Source organism: Kwoniella dendrophila, chromosome 5 (genome assembly GCF_036810415.1).
Source record: "Kwoniella dendrophila CBS 6074 chromosome 5, complete sequence".
In the NCBI taxonomy this organism is placed as follows: Eukaryota; Fungi; Basidiomycota; class Tremellomycetes; order Tremellales; family Cryptococcaceae; genus Kwoniella; species Kwoniella dendrophila.
The window spans coordinates 232,527-250,511 of record NC_089480.1 but is presented as its reverse complement, the minus strand read 5'-3'; the positions used below and the strand labels follow the sequence as shown (position 1 = coordinate 250,511).

Here is a 17,985-nt window from a genome sequence, read left to right as displayed (position 1 = left end):
TATAGGCAAGTCGCGCTGGAGACAATATACGTAGCAGGATGGGGAGCACGTCAATAAAGAACAGCATATCTTGCGTTCCAATTTTTAGGACAACTTGGTATCTATGTTGTTTATCTTTCATTCGTGGCATTGTAAGAGTGTGCAGCAAACAGCGATCTAAAAGAGGAAGACACCAGTCCTCGTGGTAGTCTAAGAACTGTGTGATATTCATGCTGATTACTTTCTGACGCGCCGTTGTACTTATGTGGTTTCGCGGAGACTGCGTAAGACTTTTACCAAATTGAGAGGACAGCATAGACGGTTTTAGAAAAGTACTTTACGAAGAATTGACCAAAGCACTATGGTTTTCTTCAGACGATCCCGTACCACTTGGTGGACATATAAAACGGTGTCCCTAAATCCGTCAGACTTAATGTACATAAAGCTAATGCAAATCTGTATATTAAACCTAAAGTTATCTATTTATACATCAAACACCTACATATCATCTCCTTACGGAGGTATAATTTCTTTACTAAATGAAAGATCTATGATTGATTTGATCCATGATCATTGTTCTTGTGAAACATTATAAATCGCTTCAGGACCTTTTTGATTATAATCAATTTTATTTATTGATAATTTATTACCACTTTGACCTTGTTGATCTAAAAAAGCAACTTTTGAAATTAATGAACCACCTAAAAAAGTTATTATTTCATTTGTTTGATTTTGAAAATTTGCAAAATAATCTGGTGCAGAAGATAATAATCTAATTTTTGAAGGTTGACAATCTGATGTTAAATCTTCTGAAGATAATAAATATGGTGATAGATATGTTATTAGTGCTGGTGAGAATGCTAGGTAGATCATATGGGAAAAATTTATTAGTATGAATGGTCAGATATGTTTCACTTGATGATGACATGCGAATGAAGAGGTTACTATTCGTACAATGATAACAGATGAGAACAGGAAAAAAAAAATTCAAGGCTAACTCACATCTGATTCTAGATAATTCACCTACAACACCAATCCCATCCCACAAACTCAATTTTTCACCTAAACTCAACGAAGCATTATCTATGGATCTACCTACAGCTTCCCAAACGGTATCACCTCCAGGTTCTTTACCTAATAACAAAGGTTCACATAATCTATGTCTAACTGGACCTAACTGAATTTCTTTTCCAGGTAAAGAAGGTATAGTTATAGTTATTGTATCTATAGGTTGTGGTAATGCTGCTGCTGCCGCTGCTGCATCAGCTGCCGCTTGTGCTGATTTTGCTGCAGCGGCTGCAATAGCGGCTTGTTGTTTTTTAGATTTATGTGAAGGATTAGCTGCAGGAGGTGCATTATCACCAACAAGTCTGAACATATACTATCAGTCACTTTGATCATGTGGAAAGAAATATTATGGCAGTGAACCGAAGGGAGACTTACTTTTTCGCAACATCGAACGAATCATCTTCTTTTTCTGCACCGACTACTCCAGTTCCACCACCACCAATACCAGTTAAATTACTTGAAACAATCGATTTATTACCTGATTTAAGGAAAGGGACTTCTAAATCATCACCTGTACATTCTGTCCAAACGAAATCTGAAATTTCTTTTATATATGTTAATTTTTCTTCTTTCGTTAAACCTTCTTTTATTGAATTCAATTCTTTATCTAATAATTCATCTTCTAATAATAGATCTTCAAGGAATTTCCTACAATGTAATTCACCAATTTTAACTGTTGTCGAACATTCCCATCTAACAATTGAATCAGTTACGACAAATACCGAAGTTTCTTCTGCTCCAACGTGAATTATCATTCCACTTGTCGCTCCTAATGCATATAATGAAGCTAAAGGTGAAGGTATTAAAGAGAATACAGGTGTATTTAAAACTTCAAATGCTATTTGTGTGTACGTAGCTTGTTTGGATAGAGATAATGTCGCTGTAGGTGGTGGTATTAGAAGTAATGATGTTGCGTTTGATGATATCGTTATTCCCAATAATGTGTACAAGTGTAATCTATCGAAATATTACCATTAATGCTGCATCACACCTCAGGATGATTATACGACTTACAATACATATTCAAGTCCTTCCCAATCGTCCACCGATGTGCTAGGTCTGAACGGCCAGCGTATCTCGTATTTATTGCTAAAACCAACTTCCTTCTCTGCATTGGTCAGATCATCCCCTATGATCCATCCTGATTTCGATGTTGCTTCTGGTGCAGGAGCAGGTGTAGCAGTTTCCCCTTCCATTTGAAGATCCCCATTAGGTTCTGTAGGTTTCTCGGATATTGACGGTACAGCGTAACATGCTCGCAAGGTCTGAAGGATAGATTCATCAGCATGTATCGACCAAGACAAATAAAGGAAAGGCAGCGACGACATACAATTGAAGGTTTATTAAATAGATCCGTTATACCATGAATAGCGCGTATATAATCTGTATCGCAATGTACTACGACAGCATTTGAATCCCGTAGATGAGCCATGCTGGTATCAGGTTTGAAAGTAAGTAAGACAAAGATACATATGCAGTAATATCAAACCTGAATATTATGTTGGAGAAATCAACAACAGCAGAATAAACCTGGAACATTGCGAATAGCAAAGACGCGGTTAACCGTAATTTACATCTTGTTGATACTGTAGAATTAGGCGCGGTTTATTGACCCAGAGACCCGGTTCAAATAGGCATCCAAATGTTTGCATTAAATCCGGGATTGTATCTTATCTTTGGATCCCGAAATCCTAGCGAGATGTCGCCATAACAGAGTTACAGATCCTGTTCATGCTTGAGATACTCCTTAAAACTGTGTGAAAGTGAAAATACGATGAAAATAGTATGAATATCGTATTTTCGACTTGATGAAATTTACATTGAGAAGTTGTTACATCGAAGAATCCCCAACATGTCAGAACAGAATTACTTGTCCATACCTCCACCATTGAGCGACAAGATTCGATTCGAGATATATTACGGAGTCTCATCACCATGGGCTTTGTTAGGTGCGCGAGAAGCAGAGAGGATAGCTGAGAAATATGGGGTAACCATACACCTTAAACCTATAGTGGTGGTAGAAGAGAATGGAGGTATAAGGGTAAGCAGCTGTTATTTTTAATCTTTGAAAAACTGGGAATTTCCAAGAATCCTTCTTGAGCAGGAATTCAGTTTGACATATATATGTGCATACACAATTAATTCAGCTTAAAACAAGACATCCAGCCAGACAAGCATATCATTCTTTAGATTTATATAGAACAGCTAAATATTTAGGTATTGATGATTTCAAATTACAACCAAAATATTATCCACAACCAGCAGGTACAATAGAAATTGCTGGACAATGTATAATACGTATTCAAAATCATTTTGGTATAGGTTCAAAAGAATCTTTAAATTTTAGTTATGAAATTCAAAAATGTATTTGGATAACTGAACAAGCTGATCATTCAAAATTAGAAACTATTGAAGAAATAGCTATTAAACAATGTGGATTTTCAAATGAAGTTATTAATAGTTGTATAATAGATAAAAGAGGTGATTTGAGTGATAAAGGTGTACAAGAATGGAATAGGAATCATGAAGAAGCTGTTAGATTAGGTAAGTCCCTTCCATTGAGGTTTTCCTTAGTATTATACTATTCATAGCGTGAATTGATTTTCAAACTGATGATGCGTCTGAATTTATGGGATTATCATTATCAGGTATATTTGGTACTCCAAATTATGTAGTTAACGGGGAGATATTCTGGGGTCAAGATAGATTGACTTTCGTCGAGATGAGAATAAAGGAGTTGGTAGAAGCTGGTGCAAAGCCAGTGATATACTGAATGCCAGGTATCAATGCATGCGAGGTATTGTTTGAATCATTCAGAATCGGCACAAACAGCAATCTCAGATAGCAATCAAATCTAAACCGCCTCATCACCCGCCCACCTAACATCCGCTTCATTCTCCAGCCAATCCATCCATTTTTTTAGGTATTTACTACCTTTGCCTACTGTCGAGGAATCGCCAACAACGCACTAAATAGCATCATAATGATAAATCAGTCACAATCTGAGAGTTGACCCTTTGCCCAGCCGGAATGGTAAGTGTGCTTCTACTCACCAACTGCCTTTTAGCTCGCGTCATAGCTACATTCAGTCGCCTATATTCACCCAAGAAACCGACTTCTCCGGTAGGACTTGATCTAACCAACGATAGTATAATTGCCTGTCACATTATATGGTTTATCAGCATCGAGATAATTTCCGAAGCCCAATGCAACTTACCTCTCGCTCTTGACCTTGTAGCCCATCGACACTCCCAATAGTCATTTCTGGGTACTCTTCATGTAACATACTTGAGATAAGTGATACTTGGGCTTGATAAGGTGTGACAATACCAATTTCGGCTGGATTTACACCTAATTCGATCTATACCGTCAAACAGAGTCAGCTTAATATCCAAAGAAAAGTTGATTAAACATGGGTTATAAGAAGACATACTAGCTTTTTAGCCCATTTAGCGACCACAACAGCTTCATTCTCATTACTCTTTGAACCTTCACCTAAATTACTATTCCCTTTATCTTTGGTAGTGCTTGAGGTTCCATCACTATCACCTTCAGTACGTTCATAAAATTCACATCCAGAAGTATCGAAAAACACCACAACAGGTTCCAAAACATCTTTTGCCTCTTCACTTGAATTATTTTCCAATACTGAAGGCAATTCCAACAGAGTTCTTTTTGATACTGATGAATCTGAAATTAAAGCTGATGAATATAGTGTATCAGATGGGAATGATGCTATGTGTTCATTCATTCTATATTGAATTTGTAATACCCTTTTTATACCTTCACCATATAGAGATTCTAACCTTTCAAAAAGTGTCGTTTCAAGTGTTTTAGGTGGTTTGAGTATTGTACGTGCTTTGATATCTACTCCATTCAATTCCTCAGCTAAACCTTCAACAGGTTTAAGCGATTTATCATCTTTACTCATGATGGTTGGAGGAAGCTAGAAAATAAACCCTGGTCAGCTCTACAGGTTCTTGTAATTCCTCATATAACAGAACTTACTTGTTGAGGATCACCCGCCAAAACCAGCTTCTTTGCTTTTAATATTGGCACCCAGCAGACCGCTTCAATAGCTTGAGTAGCTTCATCCACAAAAGCTACATCGAATAGCATGTTATTCAATTGACGAGATCCTGCACTATGACATGTAGCAAGAACGACCTGAGCCCGAGACAGAACCGAGGTGACCACTTTGCCTTCTCGCTGACGGTATCTGACAAATTGCGTCGAAAATCAGCCGGTGTTTCACGGATGGAGAGGAACCAATTCACCCTTCGGCGGTGAGCACCAAAAGAGGAATTGTAGACTCACTCTTTACGCAACTCTCTCACCTCGTCCCACTTCTTACCTCTCTCCTTGCCTTTTACAGACCCTTTTTCACCTCTTTTCTTCCCTAAGTCACTTAGATGACCTTGTAATTCACTGCCGACATCTTTCAATAATTCACCTTCTTCACCATTAGCTGCTCTATAATCTAAAGTTTCTCTGACCAAATCTCTGTGAACTCTAGTTGGATGACCTAATCTCAGAATTGATCCTGGAGGTAAAAGAGAAGAATATGGTGGTAATTGTGCCAAAGTATGTAATCGTAACAGTAAATTGTCTAGAGCTAAATTCGACGGTGTAGTAACTAAGATGCGAGGTGGTTGAGAAGTCGAAGATGATGCGGGACGTGAAAGGAACTGGAAGATCAATTCTATCAGAGTGTGGGTTTTACCCGTCTTTCATGAAGTCAGCTACCACAGCAGTAAGGTCTTTCAAGGTGAGGTAAGACCTCCATGAACAAATGAGCCTCAAATATAAGTCAAGTCTCACTCACTCCTGGTGGTCCATGTATACAAGCTATATTTTCGGCTTTCAAACAAAACTCGATAGCTTCTTTCTGTGAATCGTTCAGTTTATCATCGTACCATTGTACGCCAGTTTTAGTGACATTTTCATCATCGTCTAATTTGATAGGTTGAGGTATATCATCGACCCAAGTTGGTCGTTGGATACCCAATAAAGAATTGATCAAAGGGAAATAATGTGTATTCGGTGTAGGTGAACCATCTTCAGGCAGAATTAAGCGTTTCAGACGTAATAAAGTTTTATCCATTCGGTCAAATGTAACTGAATTAGCCAATTTCAATCTATCAATGTTATCTATCAGTAATATCCTTTTCTCTTGTAAAACCACAGCAATAGTTACTTACAATCTTAATCTTTCTGGCAGATCAATTTCTTTCTTCTCATCAACGGCTACAACGACTTTTTCCTGTGAGACTTTATATACAACACCTTCAACTGCATTTTCATCATCTCCGTTCTCCTTTTTCTTCCCTTTTGATTTAGTTGATGATGAAGTTATAGATACATGAACATCTATACGAACTGGATCACCTGATCTGAAAGTGTGTGGAGGAAGTAATGGTGAAGTATGATATGCTGATGGTCTATTTAACTCTATCAAACTGAATAACCCAAGAATTCAGCTTATTGACATTGGGATGGTTCATACAGCTGAGATACAAGGTAGAAGTGGTGACGCACCTTTTACCACCTAGACCTACACTAATATTACTAACACCTAAACCACCTAATGCTAAACCCCGTTGTTCAAGTAATTTGGGTGAACATTTTGAATTTAACAATCTAGTTTGTTCTTCTTCAGCTTTACGCTCAAGTTCTAACAGATATTGATGTCGATTGATGAATGCTTCCAGTACCGCACGAGATGGTATCACAGGCTCAATAAGATCTTTAGCCATCTTGAGTATTGGTTATAAAGGTTTTACTGGGGAAGAACCAGCAGAACATCTTCAGTTCAGCCAAAAACCAACTTAACGGCGGCCTAGCAAGCGTGCATGATAACGATGACGAACTTTCATTTTACCTCCGATTCGGATCCGGGATATCGTCTCCCACGTGGATCGGGGTGTCTGTGCACTAAGCTAAGCGCAAGCCAAATCCAGACCGCACTTTTGTTATCGATAAGCTAGAGCAGGTATGTACTCTTTCTTTTTTTTTGCTTTTTTTTGCATAATATTAATACAATAATCTATATTAAGCATCTGACGTGTTTCAATTCCCATCATATTCAAAGGAATGAGTAATCCTTCTATTGGCTTTGTCACCAGATCAAACTGTCCATCAAATCCGCCTGTCGTTCTGACCTTTAACCGCATCAAACGTGTGGTTGAGTAACCCAATCGTCATCCTCCTCAAAATGACTAGATACTCGCCTTTTCTCGACTATATTTATGGACAACAAAGGTCGTCACAGGCACTTTCAAGCATTCTAACTTTAAACATCAACTCAGTCGTCATGAGCGTCATCTGCCATCAGGAATACATGTGATTTCTAGTCGTTGCACAGCCGTGTGACTATGCAGTGTATATAATGAGGCCCAGATAGACCGGGATGAACAATGTCTTCCTCTTTCTCATCTATTTGAAATCTATCAATCGAGAATACTAAGAAATTTATAATATTTATTTTACAACACTAAACGGTATAAGCGATAATTCAACATGGGTGTAAGTTGTCCTTCTCATAGCATGTAAGTGTATACTTATGCTTACCACAATGAACATTATAATAGGTGATGGATAAAGTTAAAGATGCCATGACTGGCGGCTCCCACGTAAGTGGTTTGACCTTTCACTTTTCAACACCCAACCTCCCATCTCGTGCAAAATCTTATAGTAAGCTGATAATTTTGGTTCTAGAATTCATCTAGTGGTCAACAATCCGAATATGCTAAACCTGGAAACGATGATTACAATAATCCAGCTTTGAATCAAGGTATGGGTGGTAATACCGGAACAGGAACAGGAACTTATGATCAAAGAGGATCATCTTTCGAATCTTCAAGAGGATCTGATCTAGGCATGGGTTCACCAAATGATCAATTCTCAACTTCAGGTAATACAGCCTCACAAACTGGTAGATTCGGTGATCAAGGTAACACTGGTATGGGTGGCGGTGGTATGTCAGGCTACGGGTAAGTCCACTTTAGTATGCTCGAGTAATAGATTACAGATGCTGGATAATAATATCTTTATCTTCCATCAGAAACACCCGTGACGACGAATCTGGCGATGTCATGGGCGGTATGAGTGGTGGAACTGGTCAATCCGGTTACGGTGAGTGTCAGTAAAACCAAATGATATTCACATCTGGCTAATATTGTTATCAGGCGGTACCACAGGTCAATATGGAGACAATATGGATACCGGTAACACCGGTATGGGTATGGGAGGGGATCCAAATTTTAACAATATGTCAGGTCGAGGTGATATGACCGGTAAGCCGTTTCGATATCTTTGGCTAGCGTCGCCGCTCACTACGAAACTATCTAGGCGATGACTTCAACACTTCCACCGGTACTCGAAACACTGGTGGAATGGGTCAATCAGGATATGGTCAAACACAAGGTTACGGTCAAAGTCAATCCGACTACTGAACCAACGTGTTTCCATATTTTTGATCAAACTTGAACGGAAAATGAATCGCCGTGAGAAGAAACGAGATAACGAATTTAGGCATAATATCAAAACTGAAAAACAATTACAGGTTACTTATATGAAAGAAGCTGAAAGTGAAAGATAGTTGTACCTATACGAACGTGAACTAGCAAGGTAGAAAATCGAAAATCATGTAAACTCACTGAACGTATGCAGATTATGTGTATCCACCAGAAATCTCCCGTATTGTCAAGAAGATTCGACAGGACATTGAGACTGATCTCAGGTATCACATGTGTTCGTAGGCTAAAGACAGCATTGTCTGAAAAACACGCTGAGTAAGCATATTCACCTCAATACAGCTGGGCGTTGAGACAGAACTTTCACCATTTATCGTTGTCTCGAGTAATCGATGTGATATGTAATTATGTATTATGTCCGACTTTAACGTCAGCGGCGGCAGCATGTATGCAATCTTATACAATAATGCTGACAGAAAAATTTGTACCATTATTAATTGAATCGGTCAGTCCAAATGGTAAAAGATTATTGTTTTTAACTAGTGGATTATCTTCAATTGAAGTTACTGAATATGAAAATCATCCTTTAGCCGGTTCACCATCTGCAGGATGGCCAAAAGAAGAATATAGACATAGTTTATCATATGAATCACCAAAAGTGGTTTAAATATGTTAAGGAGAGATTGGTTTTTATGGTTAAAGAATGATAATATGAATCTTTGGTGTATGATTTCTGGATTAGTTTAACTGGTTTAGGTGGTGATCAAGAACATCTAAAAAAATTAGGTGCACAAGATCCTTCAGTTTCAGGTCATTTTGTTAAAGAGGTTATTCAAGGTAAAAGAGATTATAGAATTGGTAAAACTGTAAATGGTCCTGGTGTTCAAGAAGTAAAAGGTGAAGTTTTAAGTTGGTAGATACTACTGTTTTTTGTGGCGTAGATACTGTAGAATTTATATACTCCAATTGAAGAATCCGTGGTTCATAGTTATCTGTATGTTACGCTACATGATAGTTGGTTCTCATCCCTTAGAAAAGTTCAATATGTTGTCAATGGATTCAGCATTTTATTTACTCGCGACTTTATTCTTTCAAAGGGAAAGTTTTATATCATTCAACATCCACTCCAATAGATATAACGCATACAGTACTTACATTACTGTATCCGCAACGTTGCAATTACTCCTATCAGATTACTTACCCCATATTCAGTTTGAACAGACAACATCAAGACCTCATCCAGTGACTCAGTCAGTAGAAATCGTGTAACAGAGATCGAAAAAGCTCTTTATTTATATGGTAAACTGCATCGAATGTGGGAGCGAAAAAATCCAGACAATGACGAACCAATTAATCCTAAGGTGAGAATAATGACGAAGGATGAAAGTCGAATTGGAGATAATGCTTTTATGCAATCAGTCATTGACCATACATGGGAAAAAGATGTTTATTCTCGCATTTCCAAGTGCGTCGGTAGTACTTTAGCACACATGAAAGGAAGCGAATATCATCAAACTATCAACATTAACTGGGATGGTATGAAAGAAACACTTTCTTCAATTATAGCTGAAGATACCAATCAGACTAAGGAAACAATACAAGCTAAAATCTTAATGGCACTTGCAGAAGCTTGGATTGATGAAGTAGAAAGTGTCCTGATAAACGAAAGTTGTAGAGATTGTAGCCAAGTCATGCTCTATAAGGATACTGTTGCTAATTTATCGACATCAACAATTCATGATATAATAAAGAATAATAATTCAGATCCTAAAGTTGAAGAATCTCGAAGAAAATGGATTGATCATGTCAAAAGCTCAAAAAGCAATATCTCTCAAGAAGATATGGAAGCTGTATTATCGACACCACCCAAAGGTTACCTTGAGGATTCATTTATACCTGATGAAGATACTCAAAAAAAGACATTTTCAGCTCAACCTGAATTCAAGTTCTCTTTTGCGATTTAAAAGAAAGCATGAATGACATAATTGCTGAAGGAGAATTTGATGTTGAGAACCATCAATTTAGCGAACATGAATGGTTCAGTGGTGGTTTAGAAGAATTTCAAAATAATAGAAGAAAAGTTTTAACTCAATCCATTGAAGCTCAAGAAGGTACGGAAGATTGGGAAAGAAATGGTAATTTACTATTAGGAATGTACCCTACTAATACAACTACTACCTCAGAGTCTGATTTCTTTAAAGTTTGGAAAGATCTTGCTCCGGCCGAAGATGATGCTGAAGGTTATATCTCAATTACCAATGCTCCAACTTTCACTTTTTGGGAATCTAAGAACGAGGACCCAAATAATACATCGATTGATAGTGTACTTCCTGATCATAATAAACTGAAAGAGCTTGTTTCAAAATCTCGTCAAAGAGGTGAAGAACTGAGGAGAAAGAATGATGAATCTCTAACATCACTGCGTTTTCAACAGTTATCGATTTTCCCAACATCTCGATGGTGATCATCCAAGATGTAAAGACCGCTTACACTTGATAATTCTTGACTGTTTGACATATAATCCTCTGATCTGTTATCTTCTGCTTACTATCATGCATGTACGCATCCATCATAATCGTTTGCCCGATTCCTACTATGTGATACAACAGAGCGATACATTCGGCTGCAAAGAGTATATATGAAATAGTACAGTGGATCAAGCCTTCTTTGTTGTAGCCGTACTGACAAGCTGTTGTAATGAAATCAGCGATCAAATCATCTATTAATTGCTTTTCGAGACATACCTTTATGGGGTTGGTTATATATTGTTCATAATCTGGTAAAGTTTTCTTTTCTTCCGTAGGGAAAAATCTTGACCATATATTTACTATTGTAGGAGTTAAAGCTATTACTAATCTTGAACCGAAAATCCAACCTAAAACCGTTGTTGTATTTAACCAAATTTTTACACCCCATTCAGATTCTTGGAATAAAGCTCTAGGTATAAATGGAGGTAATTTTTGAGCTTCTTTTACTATAGGTCTAAAATTATTTTCATAAGATTTCGCAGCTAATCTTGGATTATTTTGATTTTTAGCTAATTCACCTGATAAGATATATGCACCAGCTACACTTAATGATGTACCCATTCCAATCAAAGGTGTACCACACCAAGCTGAATCACCACATAAATAAATTTTACCACTTTCTGAACTCCATTTTTCTGCATGAACTTGACCTAAATATTCAAAATATAAATCTTCACTTTTATCTAAATGTTTAATCATTCTTTCTGCATTTATACCACCATCTTTATATATTTCAGCTATTACTGCTTTTTGTTCAGATTCAGATAATTTTTCATATCCTTTTGATTCTTTTGATAAAAACATGATACCTGCTCTTTGTGTTTTGGCTTTAAAATCTGGTCTAAAATATATCGCTCTTTGTCCAGATAACCAAATTACATGCCATTGATCTCCAAATGGTGTATCTTGTTCTAATGGTATACTGAAATATGCGATATCTATTCAAGTCGTTTTATCATTATAGTTAGATTATTGTGGCGATTCATTGAAAATGGGAAAAGGTATCACTTACAAGTACCGATAGGTTTATATTCTATACCTTTATTTCCAAAAGCAGTTTTTCTACCCCAACTTCTCGCACCTTCTGCTATAATAACATAATCATATATCTCTTTTTTACCACTTTTAAATTCAACCTCTATATCATCTGTTGACAATCGTTCGTTGACACCAATTATATAGTCACCAAATATCCATTCTGTATCGGCTTTAGTTTCTTGATATAACATGTCAGCAAAATCACCACGTAAAATCTCAAATTCATTTGTAGGTCCTGAACCAACACCTAATTGCATATAAACTTGATTGTTTTTATCCGTAAATGTAGTCCCTTTTTCACCAGTAAATCTTGCTCTAAGTTCTCCCTCTAGTCCCATACGTTGTACAGCTTCAAGCTACCGACAATATATCAACATGACAGTAAACACAGCGGAGAACAGTGTTACTCACACCATAATGAGCTACATCTATACTTTGACCACCAGGTCTTAACTCTGGCCATCTTTCGACTACAGTAGTTTTAAACCCATATCTATTCAACCAGAATGCAGCAGCTGGACCGGCAATACTACCTCCTGAAATGAGAACTGATTTTTTAGCTGCTGTAGCGACTGACATAGTGAACCTTTGAGTATTAGCGTATTGCTTAATCTACTGATTGATGTCCGGGAGATAAGACGAACATACAGGCTATGATACAACTCCTTCTTACTGGCTATTTATAGATAATAAGACAGAATAGATTACAACGCGGCACCACAAGTCAAGCAGGACACCGGTTGCCGAGGCTGTGAATAGTCAATCTCTAATAATGATAAAATAAACGGCAGATAGGAAATTTCAATTATGATTGACCTCGGCTCGGCGTGTACACTACACTGTATATACTGTATGTTCGTATCAAGTGAGTTTGGTGCCTGAAATGATGATCTCATTGCAGCCCATAGTGATCGAAATTACAGCAGTGTGTAAGTATAACACATACACCTGTATTAGTATCTTGTTAAGAGCGGATGGTGATTGTCAAGCCGGAAGATAGATGACTCACGCACTAGTTCAATTAGCCTCGGCTATGAAAGCATGACTTCCTAGCAAAGCCATCCACTTTTCTCTTCAACTGTAATCCATTCACTCGTAATCAGACTCGTCAACCTATTTTGACCGATCTCTTTTTGTCAGTTATTTTCCCGATTTCTCTTACAGTAGCTCTTTGCCGGCATATGCGTTGGGCTCTCTGACTCAAGGCAGACATCAGCTGGAAGGTGATCGTTAGCTTCAATTCAAGACTTTTTGGGGTCTTTGAGATACAATTTGTAAACCGCTCGGCCTATTGTATTTATCTCCATTAGACGGACGATGTCGTTCAGTTTGTTCGCGCAGTTACAATTCATAGCAATTGATGTTTCCATGACCCATTTTCGACAGTCCAAAAATGGGTTTCCACTGAGTACGAATCGCTGTAAGCAGAAGGAACATCTTACATTCCACATGATTCGTCAAAGATAGAAAGCTATTCCCTGATATATCCTAAATCAACAGACGATCACCTGGAGCGGTAGTGATTAAAGCCACATTGCATTGATGAACACACAGATTTCATGTTGCGTGCTGAAAGATATCGGTGGGTAGACTGCCCCGGATCTCCAGATGATACAGATGATACAGATTGTGAATCACATCGCCATATATCGCGGCTATCTAAGTAAGTGGTTTACAATCTGTTGTTGATCACAACATGAATGAAAGCACTTATGGGATGGGTGAAAAGAAGCCTAAAAAACCTTAACTAATCAAGGCACAAGCACTTGACTTGTCATGTAGAGGATATTACCGCTTTCCCCATATATTCCTCTGCTGTTTTTTGCCCGAAAAATCCACCACAATTTACACTCGGCGCTCAATCAATTTTGTAACAAAAGAATAATGCCCCTTGCGACAGGTTAGAAACCGAACGAGTGACAGGTAAGGAGCACGCAGTAAGATAAGTTACATATCTACAGATCATTTCTAGGGATATGAAGAGATATGTCATAAGATTAGAAACTGGAAAGATGAAATAACGTTCTCGGGAAGGGCTTCTCCGTTATCCGCTTTCCGCTATGGGCTATGACAATAGTTGACATATTGAAGTGTTTGCGGAATAATGATATGTGCACGTCCAATGTCGATGGTATTTAAAACCATGAGCAATGTAGAGTTTAAGCATGTTAGATTTCGATTGACTGGTAGGAGCGATATGACTGGCATTCAAACAACGCAAGTTCATGAATTTCTATGCCAAAATATGACCTTGAGCATATTTGTTTGTGTACGTACAAGGCGATCAGTTAACAAAAGGATCGATTCTCATATGTCCTATTGCATTGTTTTTCATGTCACTTGCCCAACGATCACAGTTTGGTTGTACAGTTACTTAAACTGTATGAGACACACGCCAAACGAATGACTGAACGCCTTCAAAATACACCACTGAGCCAAATCTAGGGTTTATCCGACTGAGGGAATCGGCCCTTATTTCCTGATTTATATGTCATCATTCGCTCTTGTGCAAGCGTCAAACATCAAAGTCGAATTCGTTCCCATTGACAGCACCACGAGCTGTATCTATTATCTGTATATTGGACTTAGCAAAACAAGATGAATTCACATGCACTTTTTAATACCTTTTGTACAATAAGTTATACCGCATCAGTCTTGAGTATATTCAGTGAAATAGATTGAACTATATTATCAAATATAAACAAACATTCCTGCATCACCATCTTTGTTTGCGGCTGTGAATTACCGGTGACTCACGTACAAATCCTACTACACAACATACCGCCTTTATTTGAAAGCTCATCAACAAAAACCCAAGGATAACATCACAACAAGCTGCTGCGATAAACTTCACGATACATCGATATTTTTGTGTGCGCCAGCACAGAAACTTTTCACCATTCTTTTTGCGGATTATCAATCATTGAAATTCATCGAAAGGTCGTTCTCACACACAAAGATAAAAGTCAAAAGGACACACCTATTTATAGTCTTCCTTATCAGAATGTCGGACGAAGTGGATTCCAAAACTGCTGGTTCAAGCTCAGCTTCTGCATCGGAAACTAGACGTTCGACGAGGTCACGACCAACAAAGAATACGAGCTCGCAACCTCGTCAGACTGCGAAAGTAAGCTCACAAAAGCGGGAAGAGGGTGAAATCAGAACGAGCAAGGTCACAGGAGTAAAGGAAAAAGAAGAGAGTCAGCATAGGACGAAACAGCTCTCCAAGACTCGTCAGGAATCTGATCAAGACGAACCGACATTCGAGATTATCGTTTTGGGTAGTGGTGGTGGACCTTTAGAAACCGATTGTTCTGGGTAAGTTTCTACTGTTTCTACCAAGGGCAGATACCCGCATAAATGAGTACTCACATGCAAATGAAGTGTGAGCAATGATGTTAAGACATTTTGAATATTCAGTTACCTGGTGAAAGCAACGAAGAGTTCATGGGAAGATGGTATTTTAGCTGTAGAAGGAGGTTAGTCCATATTTGCACATCACATCTCTATCGGCGTTTCCCAAAAAATCGCTCCACTAATACAATGATTTGCTACAGGATCTGGCTTAGGTGCTTTAGCTTCAATACTGTCAGATCCACAGACATCAGCTTCAACTATCTTTCCTGATTTGAAGTTCCCACCAAATCATAATACACCTTTACTACAAGCTTCACACATATTTTCATTCTTAGCGTAAGTTGAAAATGGAAGATATATTTCGTTTCAAAACCTTCGAAAAGATGGAATGTCATTGTTTGTCCATGCAAAGGTATATAAACTGATGTTGATGTAACACTAGGTGCTATCTTATCACTCACGCTCATCTAGATCATGTGGGATCATTGATCATGTTATCTGGATCCGTCCCAGCAAGAGCAGTAGAACATCATCAAGCACCGACAACGTCAATATCACCCTCAAAAACAATGAATCAGCATACGAACAAACAACCCGATCATCCCAGACCCCATGTATACGGTACTAGAATAACGTTAGAACAACTGAGTCAGGCTTATCAAGGTGGTCTATGGCCTGAATTAGGCAGTTGGGTACCAAATAGGGAAGGTGAGGATAAACAAAACCATAATAATAGTAGGAAGAAAAGGAAAGTAGAAGGTAAAGGTAAAATTGGAGGAGAAGATAATTTGGTCAATAGTCCTGATGGTACTGTTCAGGGAACCGAAGAAAATTATAATTCATGTCTGATATTCAGTCCGTGAGTATCTTTCACAACTGTATATCCCTATATAGCATTGCTTGGATACGGTTCTCGTAGACCATCGGCGGGAGATCTACTGATCCTGGTCTTATTCTTGTAGTCTGAGTACAGAGAGAGTACATAGACCTTTACACCCAACACTACCGATATCGTTATTGACTTATCCAATTGCTCATGGGTGTACGACGAAACATACGTATGAATCTTCAGCAATGTTTATACGTTATGATCCATCTGCATTAACTGAAACTCCACCTTCGTCTCGTTCCTCAACTTCGACTTCACGTAAAACCAATGGTCATGTGCGACCAGGCAGAGAGTTTCTATTTTTTGGGGATGTAGAATCTTCATTCAGGAAAAAAGGTGAAGAACACATAGATACAGCTCGTGCAAAAGAAGCAAAAGAATTAAACGAGACTGTTTGGAAAGAAGCTAGTACAAGTTGGAAACAAGGTAGATTATGTGGGATTTTTGTGAGTTTGAACTGTATTGATTGATATCACACTTTTCGAGATCTACGGCCAATCTGGCTGATCCTTCTTCTGCGGAATATAGCTTGAATGCTCTTATGATTCTTCAAGACCTGCGCATTTGATGTTTGGTCACCTTAGTCCGCCAGGACTATATTACGAGTTGCAGACTTTAGCTGGGTTGGTATCGAAATCTGAAAAGTAAGTCAGACTCTCCCTACCAGATCAATTGTAAAGTTCACAACCTCAAAAAGATGGCTTCGATCGTTGGGACTATACTCGAACCGTCTAGCTACTCAGCCAGTTTTGCATACTAACGCTTAATCTGTCGCCAACAGACGTCCGCTTGATGGCTTAAAAGTATTCATAATACATATAAAAGCCTCTTTGGTACCTCATCCAACGGGGAAGACAACGCGAGAAATCATAATGTCTGAATTGAAGGATCTCGAAAAAGAAGGTCAATTAGGTGTCGAATTTATCGAAACTAATAGAGGTGATAGGATAGGTACGTTGTTGCAAGTTCCTGTGAAGGCCTCAACGAAGCGACTGATTCTGACTTTCGCTTCTGGTTATATCAGTGATATAAAGTTCGAGGCTCAAGTATACACAAATGGCGATCTCGGTCATAAATGACAAGTTGCATTTTGCAAAGAAGTATAATACACACCCTTATATCTGGTTAAATCAGACGATCAATCCGTAGTTAGTTGGTAGATGAATAACAATACTGTACCTTGTATGAATGACATCGTGTCCTGGACTACATATTTTTCCATTTGATGCTACATTGGGGTATACTTGTTGAAAGTCTCATACAATACGCACAGAGGAATCCGGGATGTTGGCTCGAGGATGAATAGGATAAAATCACGCACTCTCTCAGTCGATCAGGAACTGGTTAGTTTTTACTCAGGGTTAAGCTAACATGGACTATTCGCCGAAATTGGTAAATTAGTCGTCATCAACTATCAGTCAGAAGCCGAAATGACTTCACCTGTCTATACCCAGTACATCCTCAAGGATGATGTGTAGAACATAGGCAGGGATGAGCTACCAGAGCTGAAGGTCTGATAGTTCTCAGACCTATCGTTGTCAGCACAACAGCGAGAACCACTGGCTTTATTGAAAAGCAGTTTTTTAAGGGATCGACACGTTCCTGGGCTGGCCGGTTCGCTACACCAATACGTTAACAATTTCTGCGTGCA

The 17,985-nt window shown here is 38.3% G+C and overlaps 8 protein-coding genes across 8 annotated transcripts; 5 read left to right on the top strand and 3 right to left on the bottom strand.

The window, feature by feature from the left end:
• Positions 1-549: 549 nt before the first annotated feature.
• On the bottom strand, positions 550-2,479 carry L201_003941 (uncharacterized protein; the record flags this gene model as incomplete). Its single annotated transcript, XM_066219689.1, has 5 exons — positions 550-839; positions 982-1,349; positions 1,423-2,004; positions 2,062-2,312; positions 2,378-2,479. 5 exons carry the CDS (start codon positions 2,477-2,479, stop codon positions 550-552), a joined length of 1,593 nt encoding a protein of 530 aa, XP_066075786.1.
• Positions 2,480-2,899: 420 nt separating this feature from the next.
• Positions 2,900-3,820, top strand: L201_003940 (uncharacterized protein; the record flags this gene model as incomplete). Its single annotated transcript, XM_066219688.1, has 3 exons — positions 2,900-3,088; positions 3,195-3,591; positions 3,696-3,820. 3 exons carry the CDS (start codon positions 2,900-2,902, stop codon positions 3,818-3,820), a joined length of 711 nt encoding a protein of 236 aa, XP_066075785.1.
• An 81-nt stretch (positions 3,821-3,901) lies between these two features.
• Positions 3,902-6,803, bottom strand: L201_003939 (uncharacterized protein; the record flags this gene model as incomplete). The annotated part of the gene is made up of 9 exons (XM_066219687.1): positions 3,902-4,015; positions 4,101-4,205; positions 4,265-4,408; positions 4,481-4,993; positions 5,056-5,266; positions 5,365-5,774; positions 5,873-6,185; positions 6,249-6,506; positions 6,586-6,803. 9 exons carry the CDS (start codon positions 6,801-6,803, stop codon positions 3,902-3,904), a joined length of 2,286 nt encoding a protein of 761 aa, XP_066075784.1.
• Positions 6,804-7,566: 763 nt separating this feature from the next.
• On the top strand, positions 7,567-8,501 carry L201_003938 (uncharacterized protein; the record flags this gene model as incomplete). The annotated part of the gene is made up of 6 exons (XM_066219686.1): positions 7,567-7,572; positions 7,638-7,679; positions 7,765-8,039; positions 8,111-8,181; positions 8,235-8,342; positions 8,398-8,501. The coding sequence occupies 6 exons, from the start codon at positions 7,567-7,569 to the stop codon at positions 8,499-8,501; spliced, it is 606 nt and encodes a 201-aa protein (XP_066075783.1).
• A 487-nt stretch (positions 8,502-8,988) lies between these two features.
• On the top strand, positions 8,989-9,439 carry L201_003937 (uncharacterized protein; the record flags this gene model as incomplete). The annotated part of the gene is made up of 2 exons (XM_066219685.1): positions 8,989-9,157; positions 9,279-9,439. The coding sequence occupies 2 exons, from the start codon at positions 8,989-8,991 to the stop codon at positions 9,437-9,439; spliced, it is 330 nt and encodes a 109-aa protein (XP_066075782.1).
• Positions 9,440-9,892: 453 nt separating this feature from the next.
• L201_003936 (uncharacterized protein) lies at positions 9,893-10,986 on the top strand (the record flags this gene model as incomplete). Its single annotated transcript, XM_066219684.1, has 2 exons — positions 9,893-10,467; positions 10,548-10,986. 2 exons carry the CDS (start codon positions 9,893-9,895, stop codon positions 10,984-10,986), a joined length of 1,014 nt encoding a protein of 337 aa, XP_066075781.1.
• Positions 10,987-11,178: 192 nt separating this feature from the next.
• L201_003935 (uncharacterized protein) lies at positions 11,179-12,667 on the bottom strand (the record flags this gene model as incomplete). Its single annotated transcript, XM_066219683.1, has 4 exons — positions 11,179-11,211; positions 11,267-11,988; positions 12,063-12,444; positions 12,500-12,667. 4 exons carry the CDS (start codon positions 12,665-12,667, stop codon positions 11,179-11,181), a joined length of 1,305 nt encoding a protein of 434 aa, XP_066075780.1.
• A 2,425-nt stretch (positions 12,668-15,092) lies between these two features.
• L201_003934 (uncharacterized protein) lies at positions 15,093-17,413 on the top strand (the record flags this gene model as incomplete). Its single annotated transcript, XM_066219682.1, has 7 exons — positions 15,093-15,406; positions 15,509-15,567; positions 15,646-15,781; positions 15,888-16,304; positions 16,408-16,780; positions 16,863-16,978; positions 17,116-17,413. The coding sequence occupies 7 exons, from the start codon at positions 15,093-15,095 to the stop codon at positions 17,411-17,413; spliced, it is 1,713 nt and encodes a 570-aa protein (XP_066075779.1).
• Between the last annotated feature and the right edge of the window lie 572 nt (positions 17,414-17,985).